The sequence below is a fragment of the Pseudorca crassidens genome, chromosome 2 (assembly GCF_039906515.1).
Source record: "Pseudorca crassidens isolate mPseCra1 chromosome 2, mPseCra1.hap1, whole genome shotgun sequence".
NCBI classification, from domain to species: domain Eukaryota; kingdom Metazoa; phylum Chordata; class Mammalia; order Artiodactyla; family Delphinidae; genus Pseudorca; species Pseudorca crassidens.
This window is the reverse complement of record NC_090297.1, coordinates 112,846,881-112,865,680: the sequence shown is the minus strand read 5'-3', so window position 1 is coordinate 112,865,680 and position 18,800 is coordinate 112,846,881. Positions and strand designations below refer to the sequence as shown.

Genomic DNA, 18,800 nt, shown 5'->3' with positions numbered 1-18,800 from the left:
GAAAAGCGAGGGGCGGGGCCGCGTCCCTGGGACCGCCTTTACTCCGGCCCCGCCCCCACGCCCCCACGGGTTCCTCCCATTGGCTCCCCGCCTGTCCATCACCCCTGTTCCCCCCACCCCTCAAGCTAGGCTGAGCTGTGCCTACGTCGGCCTTGACTCTTGGGGGCTGGAGGAGTTACCTTTGGAGCCCGAAAGGAGGAAGGAAGGAAAATATCAACAACAGCCGAGGCGACTCGGACGCTCGGCCCGGGTCCCCCGCCTGCCTGCCCGCCCCCGCGCCCAGGACGGGGGCCTAGGCCCCCCGGCGCCGCCCAGGGCCCGCGCGGACGCCGGCCTCATTTATTATTCCCCCCGCCCGGAGCTGCGGCTTCCAGGTGCTGAAGATCCCCCGGACTAGGGGCGAGGGCTACCCCCTCCCAGCCGTGACACCCCCCTTCCCCCAGTGGGGCCGGTGAGTATAGAAAAATAATGAGCCTGCCGCTTTAAGAGGCCCCCTCCCCCACCCCGTCCTGGGGTTGGGGTGGAGGGTGGTCTAGACCGTCCCCCTGAGGGGTGGAATGGGGTGGCCTTCTGGACTGGGAGGAACTCGCGGAGCGGGCTGTTTTCGTGTGGCGTTGGTGGGAGATTATATGGGGGACTGTTTGGGTGAGGGAGTCGGCTGTGGGGACAAGTGGAGTGGGCTGTAATTCCCTTGGGTGTTGGGGTCGGGGTGGGGACCGGGGGCTTGGGGGCGCGCCGGTCTGTTGGTGTCCGGGGGTTTAGGGCGATCCCCGAGTGGTCTGGGAAGGGGCGCCATCCTCAGAGGGGGTCTCTGGTGACAGCCGGGAGCGACTGACATTTTAACAGCCGGCCCTCCCTCCCTCTCCCTCCTCGCGCCGCCTGTTCCCTCCTCCTTGGCCCGAAATGGTGCAGAAGGGGGCCTGGGAGGGCGGCGGGAGGGTGGGGGCGGGGGGAGCCGCAGCTGTTTGGGAAGCGGGGGAGGGAGGGGGGATGTTGTTCAGATGACACCAGGGTGGTGGGTTGAGGTGTGTGAGTGTGTGTGTGTCCGGGGCCCGGGTTTGCCCGGCGCCTGTGGAGCTGGGACGCGGAGTCACCACGGAGGTGGGCACGCAGGACCCTTCCTTGGGACCTCCTAGCCCGCTCCCGAGACCCCTGATCTGGTTTGTCAGCAGCCCCAGCCGGAGAACCCCCGGCCAGAAGTTTGCAGCTGTTCAGCATCTGGGCAAGAGTTCTCCAGTCCCTCTCTCCACCTATGGCTGGCTGAACTGGGCTGGGAGTGGGGGTCTAGTGAGTGTTGGGGGGCTTTTGGGGAGGGAGGGCCAAAGAGGCTAAGATGCATCTAGTCTCTCACCCCAGTGCTAGCCCCTTTCCTATCAGTTTTGGTCTTACAGGGCCTCCCTTCCCCTAGTGATTGAAGCTCATCTCTCAGTGGCCTCCTGAGGTCTCTCCCCAATGAAAGGAGGGCTCCTGAGTGTGGGCACCTTTGGAACCACTGACTCGGTTATCCCAGGTTTGTCCTTTGAGTGGGGGACTCTCTCTGCCTTCGCTTAAGCAGCCCATTGTTGATGGGTTGGGGGAGGGTACAGTGGGTGGATCCTGTGTCCCCCTTCTCAGTGCTCAGCCCCCTTTTGAGATTTCCTTGTAGGCCTGGTTTCTTTGGTTTGGGGGAGTGGCCCTCTGCTGCCCCTTCCCCCATCCCCTCAGTGGGTGTCCTAGGCAATTCAGGGGCCAGCCTGGACTATGGGAAGTTTACCGTCTGGGGCGGTGACCTTGGGCTGCTCTGGCCTCGAGATAGCAGGGGAGCCCTGGCCAGCAGAACATTGGGTATTTTGAAGTTAGGGAGCTGTCCACCTCCCGCTCCCCTCCAAACCCCCAACAGAGAAGTCTTAGTAGTCAAGGAGAGCATTGAAAAAGGCACATGTCAGTGTTCACAGATGTCTACCCGCCTGTGGTCGCCGGGTCACACCCGCCCCAGGACTTAGCCTGGCTGTCCCAGCTCCCACGGCCTGCCTGGGAATGAATTTCCTTCCTGTGGTTTCCCAGTGTGTTGGGCAGGAGATGGGGGTGGCGTGGGATCAGTGTGAGGGTGGCTGAAGACCCGTTTATATGGAGTGATTGGGGGTTCACAAGAGCTTATGTGTAGCTCTTTCTCCACTTTCCCCAGCAGACATTTGGACCCTTGGGTCTCAGTGGTCATATTCTCTTTGTTGTAACTTTCCTGCCACCCCTCCCCCAACACAGCCTGTGTGTGTTAGTGTATTTGTGTGTATATGTATGTATATGCGTGTGCATTTGTAAAGGGCAGGGTCTCTGGTTTCTCTGGGAGAAGGGGGAGCTTTCACTTACATACCTTTAGAGGCCAGAGAGGTGGTTTTTTTTAATCTGAGGTCACACAGCAAATCTGTGTCAGAGCTTTAGTCCAACCACCACTCTTTCAGGCATGGCTTCATAGCAGGGAGAGACCATAGGAAAGAAGACACAGTCCTTCCCCTTGGAGGCCCTGGTCCAAGTGGAGAAGCAGGACCCTTGTGTTGGGGGATGGGCATGAGAGGTTGGGCTGGATTCTGTCTGCTGTGCCCAGTGCCTGGAATAGAGTAGTGGAGGACATGAGAGGGTGGCGGGGACTGCCCGTTGTCTACACCACTCTGTACCTGCTGTCCCTGGACTGGAGGAGCCTGGGCTTCCCAGCTCTGCCCCTCTTGGCTCCTGGTTCTTCTCATAGGCTCGGAGATATGATAGTCTTTCTGGCTGCTGTTACATAATCTCGCCAGAAGATTTTTTTTTTTTTTTTTAATCTTTCCTGGGTCTTTCCTGGGAGGTGTGATGAGGGGAGAAGGCAGAGGGTAGACTCCCCAGGTTGGGGCTGGAGGACCAGTAGCAAGGAAGCTGGGAGAGGCCTCCTGGCCTCTGAGGGGGACAGGAAAGAGGACACCTTGGGTTTAGGCCCTCATTGATTGTGACCTAGCCTCTCCCACCCTCCTCCCCGACCCTGCCCTGGGAAGGTCTCCCTGCTGTGGGTATCCCTGGGCCTTGTGCCCCCAGAGAAGCCTGCCCCTCTGCTCATCCTGTCAACCTTCTTCTTCTGGCCAGCTGGGCCCCTTGCCCTCCCCAGTTGGCTTTGGTCCAGAATCTCAATGCTTACCCTGGCCTGGTATGGGAGGGCCCTGTGTTGGACACTTTGCCACCCACTTCTGTACCTCTGTGGGGGCAAGAGGAGTCAAATGGAACAAATGGGTGGGTCCAGCATTTCCCTAGTTGTATTTAAAGCCAGGATCCCTGCTTCTCTGCCCCTCTAGTCCAGAGGGTGGTGGCCTTACTGGAGAAGGGGAGTCAGTGGGGGATGTGTAATAGAGGCCTCGACCTCTTGGGAACAAGTCATAGTTGGTGTTCGGCTGGGTCCTGGAAGTGGGTAAGAGGATCAGACATGGGCCTAGAATCCATCCTCAAGGGTCAGCCTATGGGTCTTGTGGCACTGTGGTGGTGGGTTCTCCCCACCCCTTGCGATCATAGCTGGGACTCTCCAGGCTCTCTGAGGCCAACTGGTTTGAGGCAATTATCTCCCTTTTAGAGGGAAGGAGGAGATGGTGGCAGGGCCAGCATAGCCTCAGCATCACTGTAATCTCTGGTGACTTTTATGAGCCAGTCATGGGGCCGGAGTCCGGCCAACCGTCTGTCCTTCTGTCCCAGTTTGGTGACTTACTCATGGGGTGAGGGGGAGGTGTTAGGTGCTAGTAGTTCTGTTCTGGGAGCTGAAAACCTTTCTGTGGTTGATGTTCCCCTGTCTGTCCACAACTGCAGCAGGCAGAATGGAGCTTAGACTTCAGGAAGAACTTATCAGTGGAGATAGATGGGAGAGAGAGAGAGAGCTCTAACTTGGCTTGGGAAGGATGGGATCTCAAAATACTTTCTTCGCCAGTGGCTCTTGGTGGCTCTGCTGAAAGGCCTTGAACTTTGGCCTAGTGAGGATGGTGCTGTTTGGCTCCTGTAATATTTATTTTCTCTTCTTCCCCCATGCCTGGGACTGAAAGTATCCTGAGGAGAGTTTGTCCTGAGAGCTGTGGGATGGCTGGCCTTTGGGCTCCTTTCCCCTGAAGGGGGCGGGGTGGGGGTCTTGTGCAGACTGGCATGCCCAGATGCACCTGGCAGGTCCACGGCGTTTAGTGGCACACATGCATGGAGGTGTGCAGCACACACACACGAGCGTGTAGACACCCATGAAGCAGCTGCTCCCTGTAGCGGGTGGGGGTAGCGAAAGGCAAAGATAATTGAAAGATTGGAGACTGGGGACAGGGTGAGGGGAGTGGAGGCAAGAAGGCAGAGGCATGCACAACTCTGAAGAGAGGAGTGTTGACTCGAGCAAGAGGGATTGAGTTTAGACCTAGAGCATAGCGTGTGAGTTGGGGAGCCCTGGCTGACTTCCCTCACTGCCCCTTGCAGCACTCCACCCCCGCCACCATTTTTCCCTCTCTGTGCCCCTGGCTCAGCCTGCCTCAGCCCCTCACTCGAACCATATGTCCTTGGGTAAGTCTGCTTTCCAGATGTACAGGAGTTTCACTTAGCCTTGTGGTGAGCAGAGCACCTGGGTGTTTTGGTGGTTTGTCACTGGTCTCTTTTGCCCTCCCCACTCATCCAGATAAGCAAGGCCATTCTGAGGTATCAAGGTTACATCTGAGCCCTCAAGCATTTGGGGGCCAACTCCTGGCCTGGGTGACCCCCAAGACGCTTTGCATCTGATTTTTCCTTTTCTTGAGGCTGTAGCCGCAACCTCTCCTTCCTGGGAGCTAGCCATGCTTCTCTGGCTGGTCCTGCCTGGTGTGGAGACAGGGGGATGCATTCACTGACTCTGCACAGGACCCTGATAGCCTGGGGTTGAGGGGTGGCAGCTGTGCCTATTGTCTGATCTCTCTCCCCTCTGTTGTAGGCTGGGAAGGGAAGGACTTGTATGGAGCTCTGGCCTGTTGCTGGCCTCAGCCAGGTGGGACCATATTTACTCATTTAAACTCACCCTCCCAGGAGGCTTCAGGCTCTAGGCCTGCTCACTGACCTTGGCTTGGTGCCTCTGGCTGGGTGCTCTGGCTACTCCCCTAGGAGTTGGAGAGACCAGGGAAGCATATAGAGAAGGAACATTTTTTGCCCCCTGGTCATGAGCACTTTTACCCAAGGGCAGTACCCCACTCACCCTATTTTCCAATATACTTTGGAGACCAAAAACTAAAACTTTTGAGATCCCTGGGGATTGGAGAAAGGAAACTTCCATTTGTTGTGTCCCTGTGTGCCAAGCTCTGTGCTGGAAACATAGGAAGACTCATTTATTTTTCTCCACATTGTTTTTTGTAATTGAGGAGACTGAGTCAGAGATTTAAGTGACTTGCTCAAGCTTTCCCAGTTAGGAGGTGTTCAGGGCTTTTGTCTAAGGTTAAGGGAAGGATCCTGCCCTGCAGGAGGGGCAGTGGAAAAGGAGGCCCAGGGAGACCTGGGAAGAGGTGGAGGATACATTGAAGGGAAGAACGAACCCAGTAGGATTCCCTGGCAGGAGTGCAGAGGATTAGGGTCTGGTGGCAAGATGGGGGGGCAGGGGGACATGCTTTGGTTCCCTGAGAAGGTATTGTCTTCTGATTGAGTGCCATGGGAGGAAGCCAAAGCAGGGGTATGTAGGCAGGAACAAGTGACACTCAGAGACCCTTCCTGGGTACCAGTGAGTACCCCCTAAAGCTGCCATATGAGATGGATGAGGAGAGAGACTAGATCAGGAAAGACTTGAGCCACAAGAGTCCTGGGCTTGTGCAAAGGCAAGAGGCATGGCTGACTTGAGCCTCCCAGGCCCAGATATTAGGGAATCTGCCCTGGAAGGAATGTGCTGTTACTCCTGGGAGGGAGAACCTGCCTGCTCTCTGTCCAAGTTGTGCGGGGAAGCGCTGTGCTCAGCAGTCAGCCCTCCTCTGCCACTAATTCCTGGTGACCTTGGGCATGTCCCTGCACATTCTGAGTTGGTTTCCATTTCTGTGAAACAGAGATGCCTCCCCTGGAAGAGGAAGGAGGTTCCATGGGAAAACGTGTGGTACTCAGCAGAGTGGGTGCTTGGAAAGTGGCTGCATCCTTTCTTCCAGACATCAGCTCCAACCTGGCCCTGGACTTGCCTGCTAAGGCAGCGGTCCAGAAGGTGGGGTGGAGGCACGCAGTGTCCTGGGTAGGGACTGGATGTGAGGGGGACTTAGGAGGCCCTGAGGGGACCCTGGGACGGGCTTGGGAAGCTGAGCCCAGCTCTGCCCTCCCCAACCAGCTGCCTCCTTGTCTCAGAACCTGCCCACTCCACATTTCACCCCAGAGTCTTACCAGATCCCTCTGGCTGAGTGCTTACTTATCTCTCATGATCTCCCTGCCCCCACCCCTGCCAGCAAATACTTGGGATTGAGGGTTGGGAGAATAAGGAATAAGAGAGAGCTCATCCTCAAATCTCAAGGGAAGACATACGGGCGGGAGTGGGTGTGGATGGGGAGAGGAGGGTTGGTCTCTTTGTGGAGTCTTCCCACTCCAGTTGGATCGAGTAACACGGAGGCAAGGGGATGGAGCAGGTGACCTCAAACCTTTAAAGCATGCGTGTGTTAATGGTTGAAGGTAGACCAGGAGGAAGGGTGATCTTGAAAGGGTTGCCTCAGGCCTCCCCAGGCACATCTCTCTTTGACCTCTGAGCCCCTTTTCTCCATCCCCCACAGCTGCCTGCCTCTCTGCTGACTCCCCTATGCATACCCCATGGCAGGCCTGTGGGGCCCAGGCTGACTGGGTGGGGACAGGTGTCCTGGCCCAGCTGTTCCCTCTTGTCTCCCCCACCTGTCAGCCCAGAGGGTGGAGAGCTGACAGGGAGCAGAGATGAGGAACCCCTTGGCCTCCTCACCTGCTCCCTGGGGTGGGGCCCTGGTTATAAAATGTAGCAGAGGGATTGAGAGTAGACAATAGGCAGGACTTCCCACTCAGAGGAAGGATAAATCCTGACCATAGGAATGGCAGAGAATGCTGAGTACATAGGGATCCTAGCTGTCAGAAATCAGAGGGGTCTTTGCATAATATCTTCTTGAAAGGGTGAGAGACTGGATATTGGTGAGGGGCATGGATCAAGTCTGGGGGCAAGTATTTGACTAGGTGTATGTAGGTACCCCCCCCCCCCCCCCCCCCCCCGTGCTGCCTGCTAGTGTGGCGGGGTCGGGGCAGCTCCATCTGGCTGGGCATCTTAGCCTCACCTGGCACCTTTCCTGAAAGCAGCAAGCTAATCCTATAAGAGCTGCCTGGCTGGCCGCCTCAGCAGGCCCACGGAGCCGCACTGCCGGCCCTCCCTTGCCAGGGGCTTAGAGGACTGTCCTTCCAGTCAGAAGGAGATCCAGCTGCCACCCTGAGCGGCCCCTTTAAATCCCCGGTGGCTTCCCGAGGTCACGATGTCTCTAGGAGGATTTGCTTTCCGTGATTGGATTGGCCTCTTTGTGGGGGGCAGTGCTGTCTGCAATTGTAGGTGAACACTTCACATTCTCATCCTCCACCTTCCCTTCCATCGGAATTGGTGCTGTCCAGTCTGAGGGCCCAGGCCTCAGGCCTCCTCCCTTCTCTCCTTGCTCTCACGTTCCAGCAATCAGGACCTGGACCCCCTTCATCTACTTCAGCTAAAGCAGCCTTGCCCCTGTTCTCTGGATGGGAAAGAAGGATCTTGCTGCTTTAAACAAGGGGACAGACCACTGCCCTGGAATACAGTGCCCTTCTGAGACTGTCTACTGCCTGTTTTTCTCCACTTTTTCCTCTTCAGCTTGTTCTTCCTTAGGCCAGGGGCCCATGCTCCATAGTTTTCCCAAGCCCTCATTTCCATGGGCAGTCCCTCTCCTGATCTAACCATCAGCCCTCCTGCTGCAGTGGCAGGCAGCCCAGACCCAGCACTGGTGGCATTATGCTCACCCCAACGGCTCTCAAGCTGACCCGCCCCCAAGGCCCCAGCTGCCACTTTCACTTCTGTCTCCTGAGACCCCAGAGGGAAGTTGGGTGGGGAGGTGGAAGGTGACCCACTAACCGTCCCAACCGCCCCACCTCTCCTCAGCTGAGGCTTCACATGGCCAGGGGCCCCTGTCCGCCACTCTCAGCTAGATGAGTGGAATGGGCTTAGGTTGCAGGGGAAGGGTTGGCTGCAGTGGGAGGAATGGTGGTTAGATAGCAGGAAGGACTTCCTGGGATAGGAGACCACTGCCTGCTTGGCTTCATTGTTTCAGAGGGTACAGCTAGAAGCATAGGTATTATAACTGGACAAACAGGTCATTTGACCTCTTCAAGGTAGGCAGGGGATTAGCTGTCTTCTAGCTCCCATTAGTTGGACTACAATGCTGGGGCTGCAGTGCCCTCCCAAGTGTTACCAGCTGCCCATGCTTAGTCAGGTAACTAATAACAAAGCAAATTTTAGCCTCAGAGACTACTTTGAGTTCAAAGACTCAGCCTGGGAAGTCCTCTCTGTAGTCTTACATCTATGTCGCCTGCTGTACTAGGCTATTTCCTCTCATTTTGCACTTTGGGGAATGGAATTTAGAAGTGGGGATAGAGGTGGAAGTAAGGACAGTCCGCTCATGTCCTACTGCTGCCCCAGCCTTGGCACTAAAGAGGGGAATAGGGTTTTTCTCCTGAGGAACCCCCAGGCAGTTTCGGAGCCATCACACTTTACCCCATGAACCTTATCCAATTCCTCTAGCTGCAGTGCTTACTTGTTCCTCATAATTACACCTCCTCCCCTCAGATCCCTTCCTGGACAGGGGACCTGGACAAGAGTGGAGGACCCAGTTGGATTGAGAGCTCTAGACAGTACCACTAGATCAATTCAGAAATGTTTTCTGCAGAAGAAGGATGAGACTGGAGACCTGAGGTGCCAAGAACTCCATGTGGGGTCCCTAACGGCCTAGGGATGCTGAGTGGGGGTGTCCCAGGTCCTAGAATGGGAAGTAGAACTTGATGGAATAAGGTCAGAGACACTATGCAAATCCCCATGCAAATGAGCAGTAGTGAGTCATTACTGATTGGCCTGCTGGGTGGAGCATGAGGCAAGGCTCAGGCTCAGGTTCCAGAGCTGGCCCCACTAATGACCATGACAGTGACCTTGGGCCAGTCACTACTCTAACCAGAAGCAGGATCCCAAGCCCTGGGTCTGATAGGCACTCCAGGTGTGTGAGGGGATTGGCTTGGCAGAACCTCTGCTGCCAGGGCCTGTGCGCCCTGCCTGGCACCTGCCCTGGCTGACCATGAGCCTCTGCCAACCCTTGGCCATCTGTTGTGGAGGTTATCGTTCCGAAAGCACCTCCGTCTTCATCAGGCCTGTTCCTCCACTCTTCTGGCCTCCACATTGCCCTCCCCTCCTAAGCTGGAGGACAGGGGACCTAACTGGACCAACTCTTCTGTTATCTCTCCATGGAATCACACAGTCCTGACCTCCCTTCCTTTTGAGCCGCTATAAAGAGCATAGGAACAGAATGTCTAGGCTGGAAGGGCACTTGGGTACCTAGTCCACTCCACCTACCCATTATACTGGCCAGTGGGGTGAACTCTGGCGGGGGCAGTGCCATATTCAAGTTCACACAGTGAGTTAGGGCCAGGGCAGGGACTAGAACCCAGGCATCCAGAATCCCTACCCATAGTCCCCGTATTTCCCTGGGCTGTTCATTACCCTACCTCACCTACCCCTTTTCTACTAGGACTCAGTCTCCTGTTGCCCCCAGATTCTTCCTGAGGTCAGCGGGGTGGCTCTGGGAACTTGTGGGCGCAGGGTGGTTCCTAGCAGCCAGCCTAGAGGCCACCAGGGCAAGGCCAGAGCTGGGGTGGGAAGTGCTGGAGGTCGGGGGGGGGGGGGCGGTGGCTGCTGCCTCTGTAGGGGGCCATACAGCCTCAGTGATGCTACAGGAAGGATGAGAGCTAGACTACAGGAAGGACAAGCTGGGGTGGGGAAGCAGTGGAGGCGGCTCGGGAGACAGCCCCTCACTGGAGAGCCATCTCCTGGGCAGAGAACAGGCTGGCCCCATCCCAGGAGATTTGCCAAGGAGAAGAGGGCGGAAAGCCTAGGGTGGGGCGCGGGAGAGTTGTCCAGCGGAAACTGGAGGGAGGGCTCCTAGCCCTGCTGCCCACACTGGGTGCTCCTCTTGGCAAGTCGATTCCTGTCCCTTAAGCCCCTTAAGCGAAGGCTTCAGTGCCGACCTCCGCTTGTGCTCTTAGGGTGCCTGGGACCTGAGACCACCCCCGCCCCAGGTCCAGCTTTCCTGGACTGGCCCTCTCTCCCTCCCCACAGCCCAACAGTCCGCCCCCAGGTCCCTTGTCGGTGAGTTAAAATTAGCTCGGTGCCCAGACTAAAAATAGCCCCTGCCCAACCCTGAGGCTGTTGGGCTGGGGGAGGGGAGTCCCCGAGGGAGGGGAGGATGGTGGGAACCAGGGGTTTGGGGAGTGAGCCTGCCAAACAGAACTTTGAAGGGAGGAGGAGGATGGGGATGGGTACCTGCCTGTGCCTTTGAGAGCAGACCCTAGAAGAACTTCGGGGCGAATGAAAGGAGGCTGCCTTGTGGGAGAGGGAGCAGAGAGGGGGCAGAGAGATTGGAGAACAGGGAGGAGCCAGGGAGCAGTGGGTGGGGAGCAGGCGGGGGTGCGAGAATTGGACTGTGCGCGGTGGGGGAGAGGGGCAGCGTGAGACCCCAGCACTGCCTTTGCCCAGACTTCGAGGGGAGGGTGATGCCCCCCACTTCGGGGCTAGTACAGTGTTTGTGAAGGAAGGGCTGTCTGTGTAGATTCCAGAGGCTGCGAACCCCAGGGCTCTCTTGCCTGGGCCCCATCTCTTGGTGGTCACTGAGTTTACCTTCCCACCCATCTTCCAGAGCTCCTCAGCATGTGTCTCTGCGTAGACGGCTACAGTTCAGAGAGAGTGGCTTGGAAGGTTTGTGAGCCCTGGGGTGAGGCAGGAATGGAGGCAGTACCCCGGGCGTTTAGAGGGCCGCTGGGCCTTGTGCCCACCTCTGCCCACTCTCAGGGCCTGCTTGCCCTGGAGCCTGGACCTAGCCAGAGCCTCAAGAGCCAAGATGCTCCATCCCCGGCCAGGTCTGGGCTCAGTCCTGGCCCCTGAGGGCCTCCTTGCCTCTCCCTGCCCTGCCCTAGGTGGGCCCTGCCCTTCCCTTGTCTGTCTCTTGGCAGGACTGCAGGATTTCAGAGGACAGGGTTGGAGTCCTGTCGAGTTTCGCCCACGTGCTCGGCCTAGCATCAGCGTCGTGCAAGCAGTTTCTTGTTCTCTACCTGCTTCTCTCTCAACCTCTGTCTCTGTCTAGTCTCCTGCCTCTCCCTCTGTCCTCTGGCCCTCTCCTTGTCTGCCTCTGCCCCTCACTCTGCCTTCCTCTTGGACTCTCTGCCACTTTTTCTCTGTCTCTTTTCCTGTCTGTGTGTCTGTCCCCCTCTGCCACCCCCCTCTGTGTCTGCCTCACCCACGTCTCCTCCCTCGTTAGTGAGCAGGCTGTTTGAGGCCGCCTGACTGTGGGGGTGACAGGTGGATTGGATTGTCACCCCCTCCCCCAGCGCCTGCTGCTTATTTCATGCCCTGCAGCCCAGCTACAGGGAAGGGGCGGGAGGAGGGATGACAGCTGTCTCCAGCACCTCCTGCCTTCCCCTCCAGTCCACAGCCCTGAGCAGCCTGGGAGGAAGGGATGAAGGGCCTGCTTAATGAGAGTTTCTCACTATGTGGAAGAGCAGGGTTTGAAGCCCGATGCTCTGTGACGGGGGCTGCTCACTCAGCCTCTCTGGGCAGCTGCTCCATTTTGACTTGCGCTGGTATGGCAGCGCTGAAAGCAGATGCTCTGCAGTTCCTCTGAACCTCTGGGCCGCTGGGACAGAGGGTGGATATGGGTGGAAGGGTGCAGGGGAGAAGGGGAGCTAGGTAGTCCCCTGACGACAGCAGGAGAGGGGAGGTGGAGGCTAGCCCCTGGAAGGCACTTCTGCAGCTCCCCCAGGAAGGGCAGCCCTGCTGCAACTGCAGCTTCAGGAGGCTGCCCTGACCGCTTGCCCCAACTCCTCCCGCTGGCCCCAGGCCACCCTCACACAGGAACTGAGATAGCATCATTCTGAAACCCGAGAATGGTTTGAATATTGCTCAGGTACCAAGTGGTGTTACATTGGGGGAGGCAGGAGCCTGTTACTTCTCCCATGCCACCTCCAAACCAAGATCCCCTTTAGGGTACATTTTATATGTTATTTGCATCTTATTTGCATGTCAGTACAACCCACATGTTCCTATTGGGTCTGTAGCCCAGCTGAGGAAACCGTTTGTCCATGGGGTCCTTCTGGGACCCCCACCGTTTCTGGTCCCCTCGCTCAGCCTCTACTCCTTGTCAAGCGTGTTGTCAGATGAGCCTCCTGCCCTGTGTCCTGTCTCATTTGCAAAGGCTTCTCTGCAGCCACCCTTCTCCACAGACGGTGGGTCTGCGCCTGCCTCCCTGGGACTCAGCCCAGCTGCCATCCTCCTCCCTCTTTGCTCCTTCTGTCTCTGTTGGGGGAGGCCCTATCTCTGTCTGCTCCCACTTACTCCCCAGGAGGTCCACCCTGCCCAATCCTGTCCTGCCAGCACTACTCCGAGTAGGTGAATCAGAATCAGAAGCAGCTGGAGTCTTCGAGGGGGTACTTTGGTGACAGAGATGCTGCCAGCCCAAGGAGTCACAGCTGTGGCCTGAGGTCAGGATTGGGTGGGCCCTGGGGCCATCAGAGCGGGAAGGCCATCCTGGATAACCCCGTCTCTGTGGCAGCCCTAAGCCCTCCCAAGCCTTTGGCCTCCAGGAGAAGCAGCCAAAAGCCAGGTCATCTGGGAGGGCCTCCTAGAGGAGGAGCGGGCTGGAAAGGGGAAGAGGAATGGGGCCGGCCCAGGCGAAGAAGAAAAGGCTCACATCTGGATAACATGCCCAGGCCCTGGCAGTTGGTTAGGTAATTAGGAAGAGAGCTAATTAAGGAGGTCCAGGTGTTCATTAAAATCTCCCTAATTGGATAGGAGGGAAGCTTGGTCAAGGTAGGCCTCCATACCTTGGATAGGGTCAGTTTAGGGTTCATTGTGCCCACCCAGGCCCCAGCCACCCCTTTTTCCAAAGTAAGGGCTGAGTTCTTGCCCTTACTGTTCTTGCCCCCAAGCTTTCCAAGACTGCAACAGTGTAGAATGGATAGCAGAAGGGGAAAGAGATGAGTACAGACTGACCCTGCTTTGTAGGAAGGTTCCTGGTTAGATAGGAGGAAGGACTGCCCAAGGTAGGGGCATCTCCTCCTCTGGCAGTGTTGGCACAGAGGTAGGAGTGGCAATGGGGAGGGCGCCATGGGAACATGGAATCATAAAAAGTGCTTTGGGCTACTGGGTATAGATGAGGCCTGGTCTTTTTAACCCTGACTTTGCTCTATCAGAGGATGCTCAGTGGGTCTCTGTGCCTTCCCTGTCTTCTCAGCCCTGATCCCTCTAGCATCCCAGCTCCCCCAGCATGAGGCGGGGGTGGGGGTGGTGGTGTAGGAGATCAGCCAGGGAGCTGGTTGCCAGGTGACAGTTGCCTAAGCAACCCAGTCCTCTCCATCTCCATGTACTCAGGGCTGCTCCTTAGAAGACTAGAGTCTCACCCTCTGTACCAACCAACCTGAGGGTAGAGAGGGTTGAGGACTGGAGTAGCAGGGGTAGTTGGAGGGTAGGGGGCGTCCAAACAGACAAGCTGCCGGCGCAGCTGGGAGAGGAAGAGTTCTGTCTCCTCAGAGGATAGAGTGGGAGGAGCTGGTCCTGCAACAGAAGTTAGACCAGAAGAAGGACTTCTCACAGGGTCACAGCGATGAAACAATCCTTTCTTCCTTTCAACAGACATTTCCCAAACTCCTCCTTACACGGGATAGAGTGGTGAAGGATACAGATGTGGTTCCTGCCCTCATGAAGCTTCAGTCTCATAGGGGAGCCAGGCATTAAATAGAAGCACAGAATTGTAATTATTTACAATCATGATAAGTGCTAGAAAGAAAAGAACAAAATACCCTGAGAGTCAATAATCTTGGGGAGAACCAAAGGAATGAAGTTAGATTGTAGGAATGACTTTTCTGAGGATCGTGAGAGCAAAGAGAGGGATCTCTCCCAACTTCAGGGAAGAGACAGCATTGGCCAGAAACTGGTAGAGGTTACCTCTCAGCAAAAATTTGCTGATGAGCAAAAGGTGGCGAGAAGGAGATAGTAAAATGGGAGAGGGATGAAAGGTGGATACTGTGAGCCAGAGGAGGGTGATGGTGACTGCATTTACCAGTCTAGATTGGGGTTTTCAAGGCCAGGCCAGAGAATCCCCTTTAAAAAGCCGCCTTCTTGAAAAATTTTAAAAAGCCCTCTTCTTAGCCCTCCCTTGCCCTCAGTGTGCCCTCCCCGCCCCGTTCTCTGCCAAACCCGTACCACTGCAACTCTGGAAAATACAGCCTTTGGATTGCACTGGGAGGCGGGGCAGCCGAACTCCTCGGGCTGGAGCCTTTGCAGTGGCGTGTTTGGCAGAGATCGGGGTCACAGGCGAGGGATGGGGTGGCTGGAGCTAGTTCTGGGTCCAGATATCTGTTCAGCCGACTCAGGGTTGGCTGGGCTGGTGATGGTGATGTCCTAGGGCATGTGTGAGGGTGGACAGTAGGAGGCCCAAGGCCCATGGAGCACCTTGAGGATAAGGAAAAAGGGAAGAGGGTTTGAAGATTTCTCCCTGGGGAGAGAGAGGGAGGTGTGGAGGGGCCTTCTAGGAGTGGGGAGGGGGCTGCATTGTTTTCTGAAGCTACCTGGACAGAGCAGAAGCTCTCTTTCCAGCTGGGCTAGGGAACGCCTGAGGGAAAGTCCTGGTCACGGGAAAGGGTGGGGAGGGATATTCCTGGCTCCTCCCAAGGCCATAGATTCCCTGCCTTCCCTTTCTCCTTCCCTCTGTGGCCAAGATGCCAAGGCTGAACTTTGGCATCTACTGTGGAACCTTGGGACCCACGGTTGAGTGGATACGTAAAGGCTAGAGGACCTCAGCAGCCACTGGAAATGGGGGCTGGGGAGAGGGTTCCTAATTACAGGTGTCTCTGTCGTCAAACACCCACCCTCTGCCCAGGTTGGTTGTGGGGAGGTGAGAGCCCACCTTCCTGGACTCTGTAGTGGGCCCTCTGGCAGGGACTCTGTGGAAGGGGAACTCTGGAAAGGAGGACTGGGCTTCTGTGGTCTGGGCTCCTTCCAGGACCCTATCAGAGTGGCTTTAGAAAGCATGGGTCCCATGCCTACTGCCCCTTTCCACCATCTCCCACTATTCCATCTCTGGAATCACAGAGCCAGAAGGGCCCTGGGGTCATCTTGTGCCTCCATCCTGGGCCCTTCCAGTCCCCGGGGGCTCACCCAGCCTGTTTAGGTGCTACCCACACCTGAGAGCATGCACCTTGTCTGGCTCAGGCTGGGCTGCCATCCCTGTGCCTCCTTCCATCCTGTGGTACCTCACGCTGTACAGTGCAGGGCCTCCGTTTTCCCTCCTGGCCCTTTAATTGGAGCTCTTCGACCAGTGGGCCACGATGGGTTTATAGGTGTACTGAAACAAGGATCCTTCCACCTGGTGCCTGTGTCCCCCTGGCTGCCAGCAGCCTCTTTCCTGTCTGGCACTGGTTCTATATTTTCTCTACATGCTTTGAGTTGAGCAAGGTTGGGAGGCAGTGCTCTTAGACTGAGCTTGGGTTCTAGGCATGCCCCACTCCTCTAGAGCAGGAGTTGGCAAACTGTGACCCATGGGCCAAATCTGGCCATGCCTGTCCTTATAAATCTAGTGTTATTGGGAGCACAGCCACACTCGTTCTTTTAAATGTGTTGTCTACAGCTGCTTTCATGCTGCAATGGCAGAGTTGAGTAGTTACAACAGAGACGGTATGGCCTGCAAAACCTCAACTACTTACTATTTGGCTTCTTTTTTTAAAAATATTTATTTACCTTTTTTTTTTTTTTTTTTTTTGCTGCAGTGGGTCTTAGTTGCGGCACATGGGATCTTTCGTTGTGGCGCGTGGGCTCCAGAGCACGTGGGCTCTTCGTTGCGGCACACGGGCTCTCTAGTTGAGGTGCGCGAGCTCAGTAGTTGTGGCGCGAGGGCTTAGTTGCCCTGCGGCATGTGGGATCTTAGTTCCCCAACCAGGGATCAAACCCACGTCCCCTGAATTGGAAGGCAGATTCTTTACCACTGGACCGCCAGGGAGGTCCCTATTTGGCTTTTCTTTTTCTTTTTTTTTTTTGTGGTACACGGTTCTCTCACTGTTGTGGCCTCTCCCGTTGCGGAGCACAGGCTCCGGACGTGCAGGCTCAGCGGCCATGGCTCATGGGGCCCAGCCGCTCCGCGGCATGTGGGATCTTCCCGGACCGGGGCACAAACCCGCGTCCCCTGCATCGGCAGGCGGACTCCCAACCACTGCGCCACCAGGGAAGCCCCCTATTTGGCTTTTTAAAGAAAAAATTTACTGACCTCTGGTGTAGAGGGGTGGTTGGTTGGTTTGTTTGTTTATTTAAAGCAGCAGAATCCATTCTTCAAAGCAGAAATTTAGGCCAAGGCCCACTGAGTAAAACAGATTGGTGTAGAGGAGCCCTGGTTAAAGGGAGATAGGGGTTCTGCAGCCCAAGCCCTACTTTGGGACTCCAGGCTCCAGGGTTCCATGAGTCTGGTATGAGGACCACTGCTCTAGACCTGCTCTGGTATATTCTTGAGCCAGGGGTGCAAACACACTCCCATTCTGGCAGCAGGTACACCGGGCTAGCTGTTCACAGCCTCGGCGGGTGTTCACTCGGCATGTTCTCTGCACCGGGCTCCGTATGGGAACCACCATCCTAGGCCAGTGGGGCAGCTGGCAAGCCCAGGTGTCTCTGCTCCTGGTGGGCTCTGGGGAGAAGTGAGGGGGTCGGACATTCTCTAAGACTCAGACCCTTAGGAGCCAGGGAGCTCCCTGATTGTGTGCTGTCTGACCTAGAACCTGAGGGCAGCAGTGATGGTGTGGAAGGAGCCTGGAGCAGAGTCCTGGGCCCTGAGTGAACCGGCTTGTGCCTGGCTGTGGCATGCCATCACCTCAGGTCACCAACATTTCCTTAGTTTGTGGATGGGGCTCAGATGCTGCCAGCCTCTCACAGGGGTGCTGTGAGGCTGGCCCGTGTGCCAAAGGAGCAGGCCTGAGGGTTGCCAGGGCTGACAGTCCTCTTGTGACCCTCCCCACCCAGGAGGCTGTGCAGAAGGTGTCCCGCAGACCATGAACTGAGTGCTGGTCCGAGACTGTTCATGAGCACAGTGTAAGGTGTGCCGAGACCCGCCACCCAGCTATCCCCTCCCCTCCCCGGCAGTGAAGATCCCCGGAAAAGATGGGGAGGAAAAAGATTCAGATCCAGCGAATCACCGATGAGCGGAACCGACAGGTGAGGGGATCCGGGAGCTTCACGGAGTGGATGAGGGCAGGGAGCTGGCCTCTGCCTCCACTCCACTTCCAGCCACTCCAAGAAGGCTTCCTGGAAGAAGGGGGCTCTGGAGTCTGTTATGGAAGGGCAAGGGCTGAGTTGGGAGAAGAGGAATCCCCACCTCCCTGCAGCTCTTAGGACCCTGTGTCCTAGAACCCCAAGACTTATCTGCTGCTGCAACCAGGCAGACCTGAGCCCCTACAATATGCAATATGCAAACCTCAGGCCGCACCCAGGCACTTCCCCTTTCCCGAGATGAATCCTTCCCCTCCTCCTACCCCAAGGGAAGAGCCTGGAAGCTCTTCTGTTCTCCCTCCCTAACCTCTTTATAGCCCCCAGCACAGAGGTGTGTATTTCTGTCCATCTGAATGTCTGCCTTCAGTGAATTGGCCCTGGGCTGTGCCTTGGCCATGTGTTGGCAGAGGGGTGCTGGCCTGTTCCTTGCCCAGACCAGGGGCTCCTGAGAACAGGGTTACCCTGAGGCAGGGGCTGGCTATGTCCAGCTTCCTGTAGGTGGGACTCCTGGGCAGACCTTGACTGAGCCAGGCCTGGCCGCCCACACGCCCACCTACAGGTGACATTCACCAAGAGGAAGTTCGGGCTGATGAAGAAGGCGTACGAGCTGAGCGTGCTCTGTGACTGCGAGATCGCGCTCATCATCTTCAACCACTCCAACAAGCTGTTCCAGTACGCCAGCACGGACATGGACAAGGTGCTGCTCAAGTACACGGAGTACAACGAGCCGCACGAGAGCCGCACCAACGCCGACATCATCGAGGTGGGCCCACGCACGCGGACCCCACCCCCCCCTGCAACTGCACACCACGTGCCCATGCAGCATGCACACTTGGACCTCCCCGTGCACGCACACGTGCACACCTGCCCCTTGAAGCCCCCTCACCTGTGCGCACACACATACAAACCCACATCCTCTTCTACAAACCCCGGGCCCGAGAAGGAGGGAGGGCAGTGAGGTAGATGTCAGATGGGGCTGCCCACCCAGCCCAGTCCCACCCCAGCCCTCTCTGAGCCGCTTTCTTCATGTCTGTCAGGCACAACATGACATCTCTGCTCTGTCTGCTCTCAAATTCTCTCTCTCTCTCTCTCTCTCTCCTTCCTTCTCCATCTTTTGATATGCTCCTGCATCTGACTCTTCCTTTCTCTGTCTCCCTCTTTGTTTCCATCTCTGATACTCTGTCTCTGTCCCTTTGTGGGTCCCTGTGGCTCTATTTTCTGTTTCAAAGAGAGCTGACATTGTAAACCATTAAAGGACGTGGGCTTTGGAATCCAGCTCTGGCCTTTACTGGCTGTGTGGCCTTGGGCAGGTGGTTTCGCTTCCCAG

General features: G+C 56.6%; 1 protein-coding gene across 6 annotated transcripts in view; it reads left to right on the top strand.

The window, feature by feature from the left end:
- Positions 1 to 18,800, top strand: part of MEF2D (myocyte enhancer factor 2D) — a 39,970-nt gene that overhangs the window by 5,849 nt on the left and 15,321 nt on the right. For 2 of the 6 annotated variants that reach the window (XM_067728204.1, XM_067728199.1), the window contains exons 1-3: positions 106 to 451; positions 17,228 to 17,419; positions 18,033 to 18,236. In XM_067728204.1, coding sequence (XP_067584305.1) covers positions 17,366 to 17,419; positions 18,033 to 18,236 — 258 coding nt within the window. In that variant the 5' untranslated portion in view covers positions 106 to 451; positions 17,228 to 17,365. Of the gene's footprint in view, positions 1 to 103; positions 452 to 17,227; positions 17,420 to 18,032; positions 18,237 to 18,800 lie in introns of those variants that run through there. The other 4 variants (XM_067728202.1, XM_067728201.1, XM_067728205.1 and 1 more) reach the window with 3 other exon arrangements.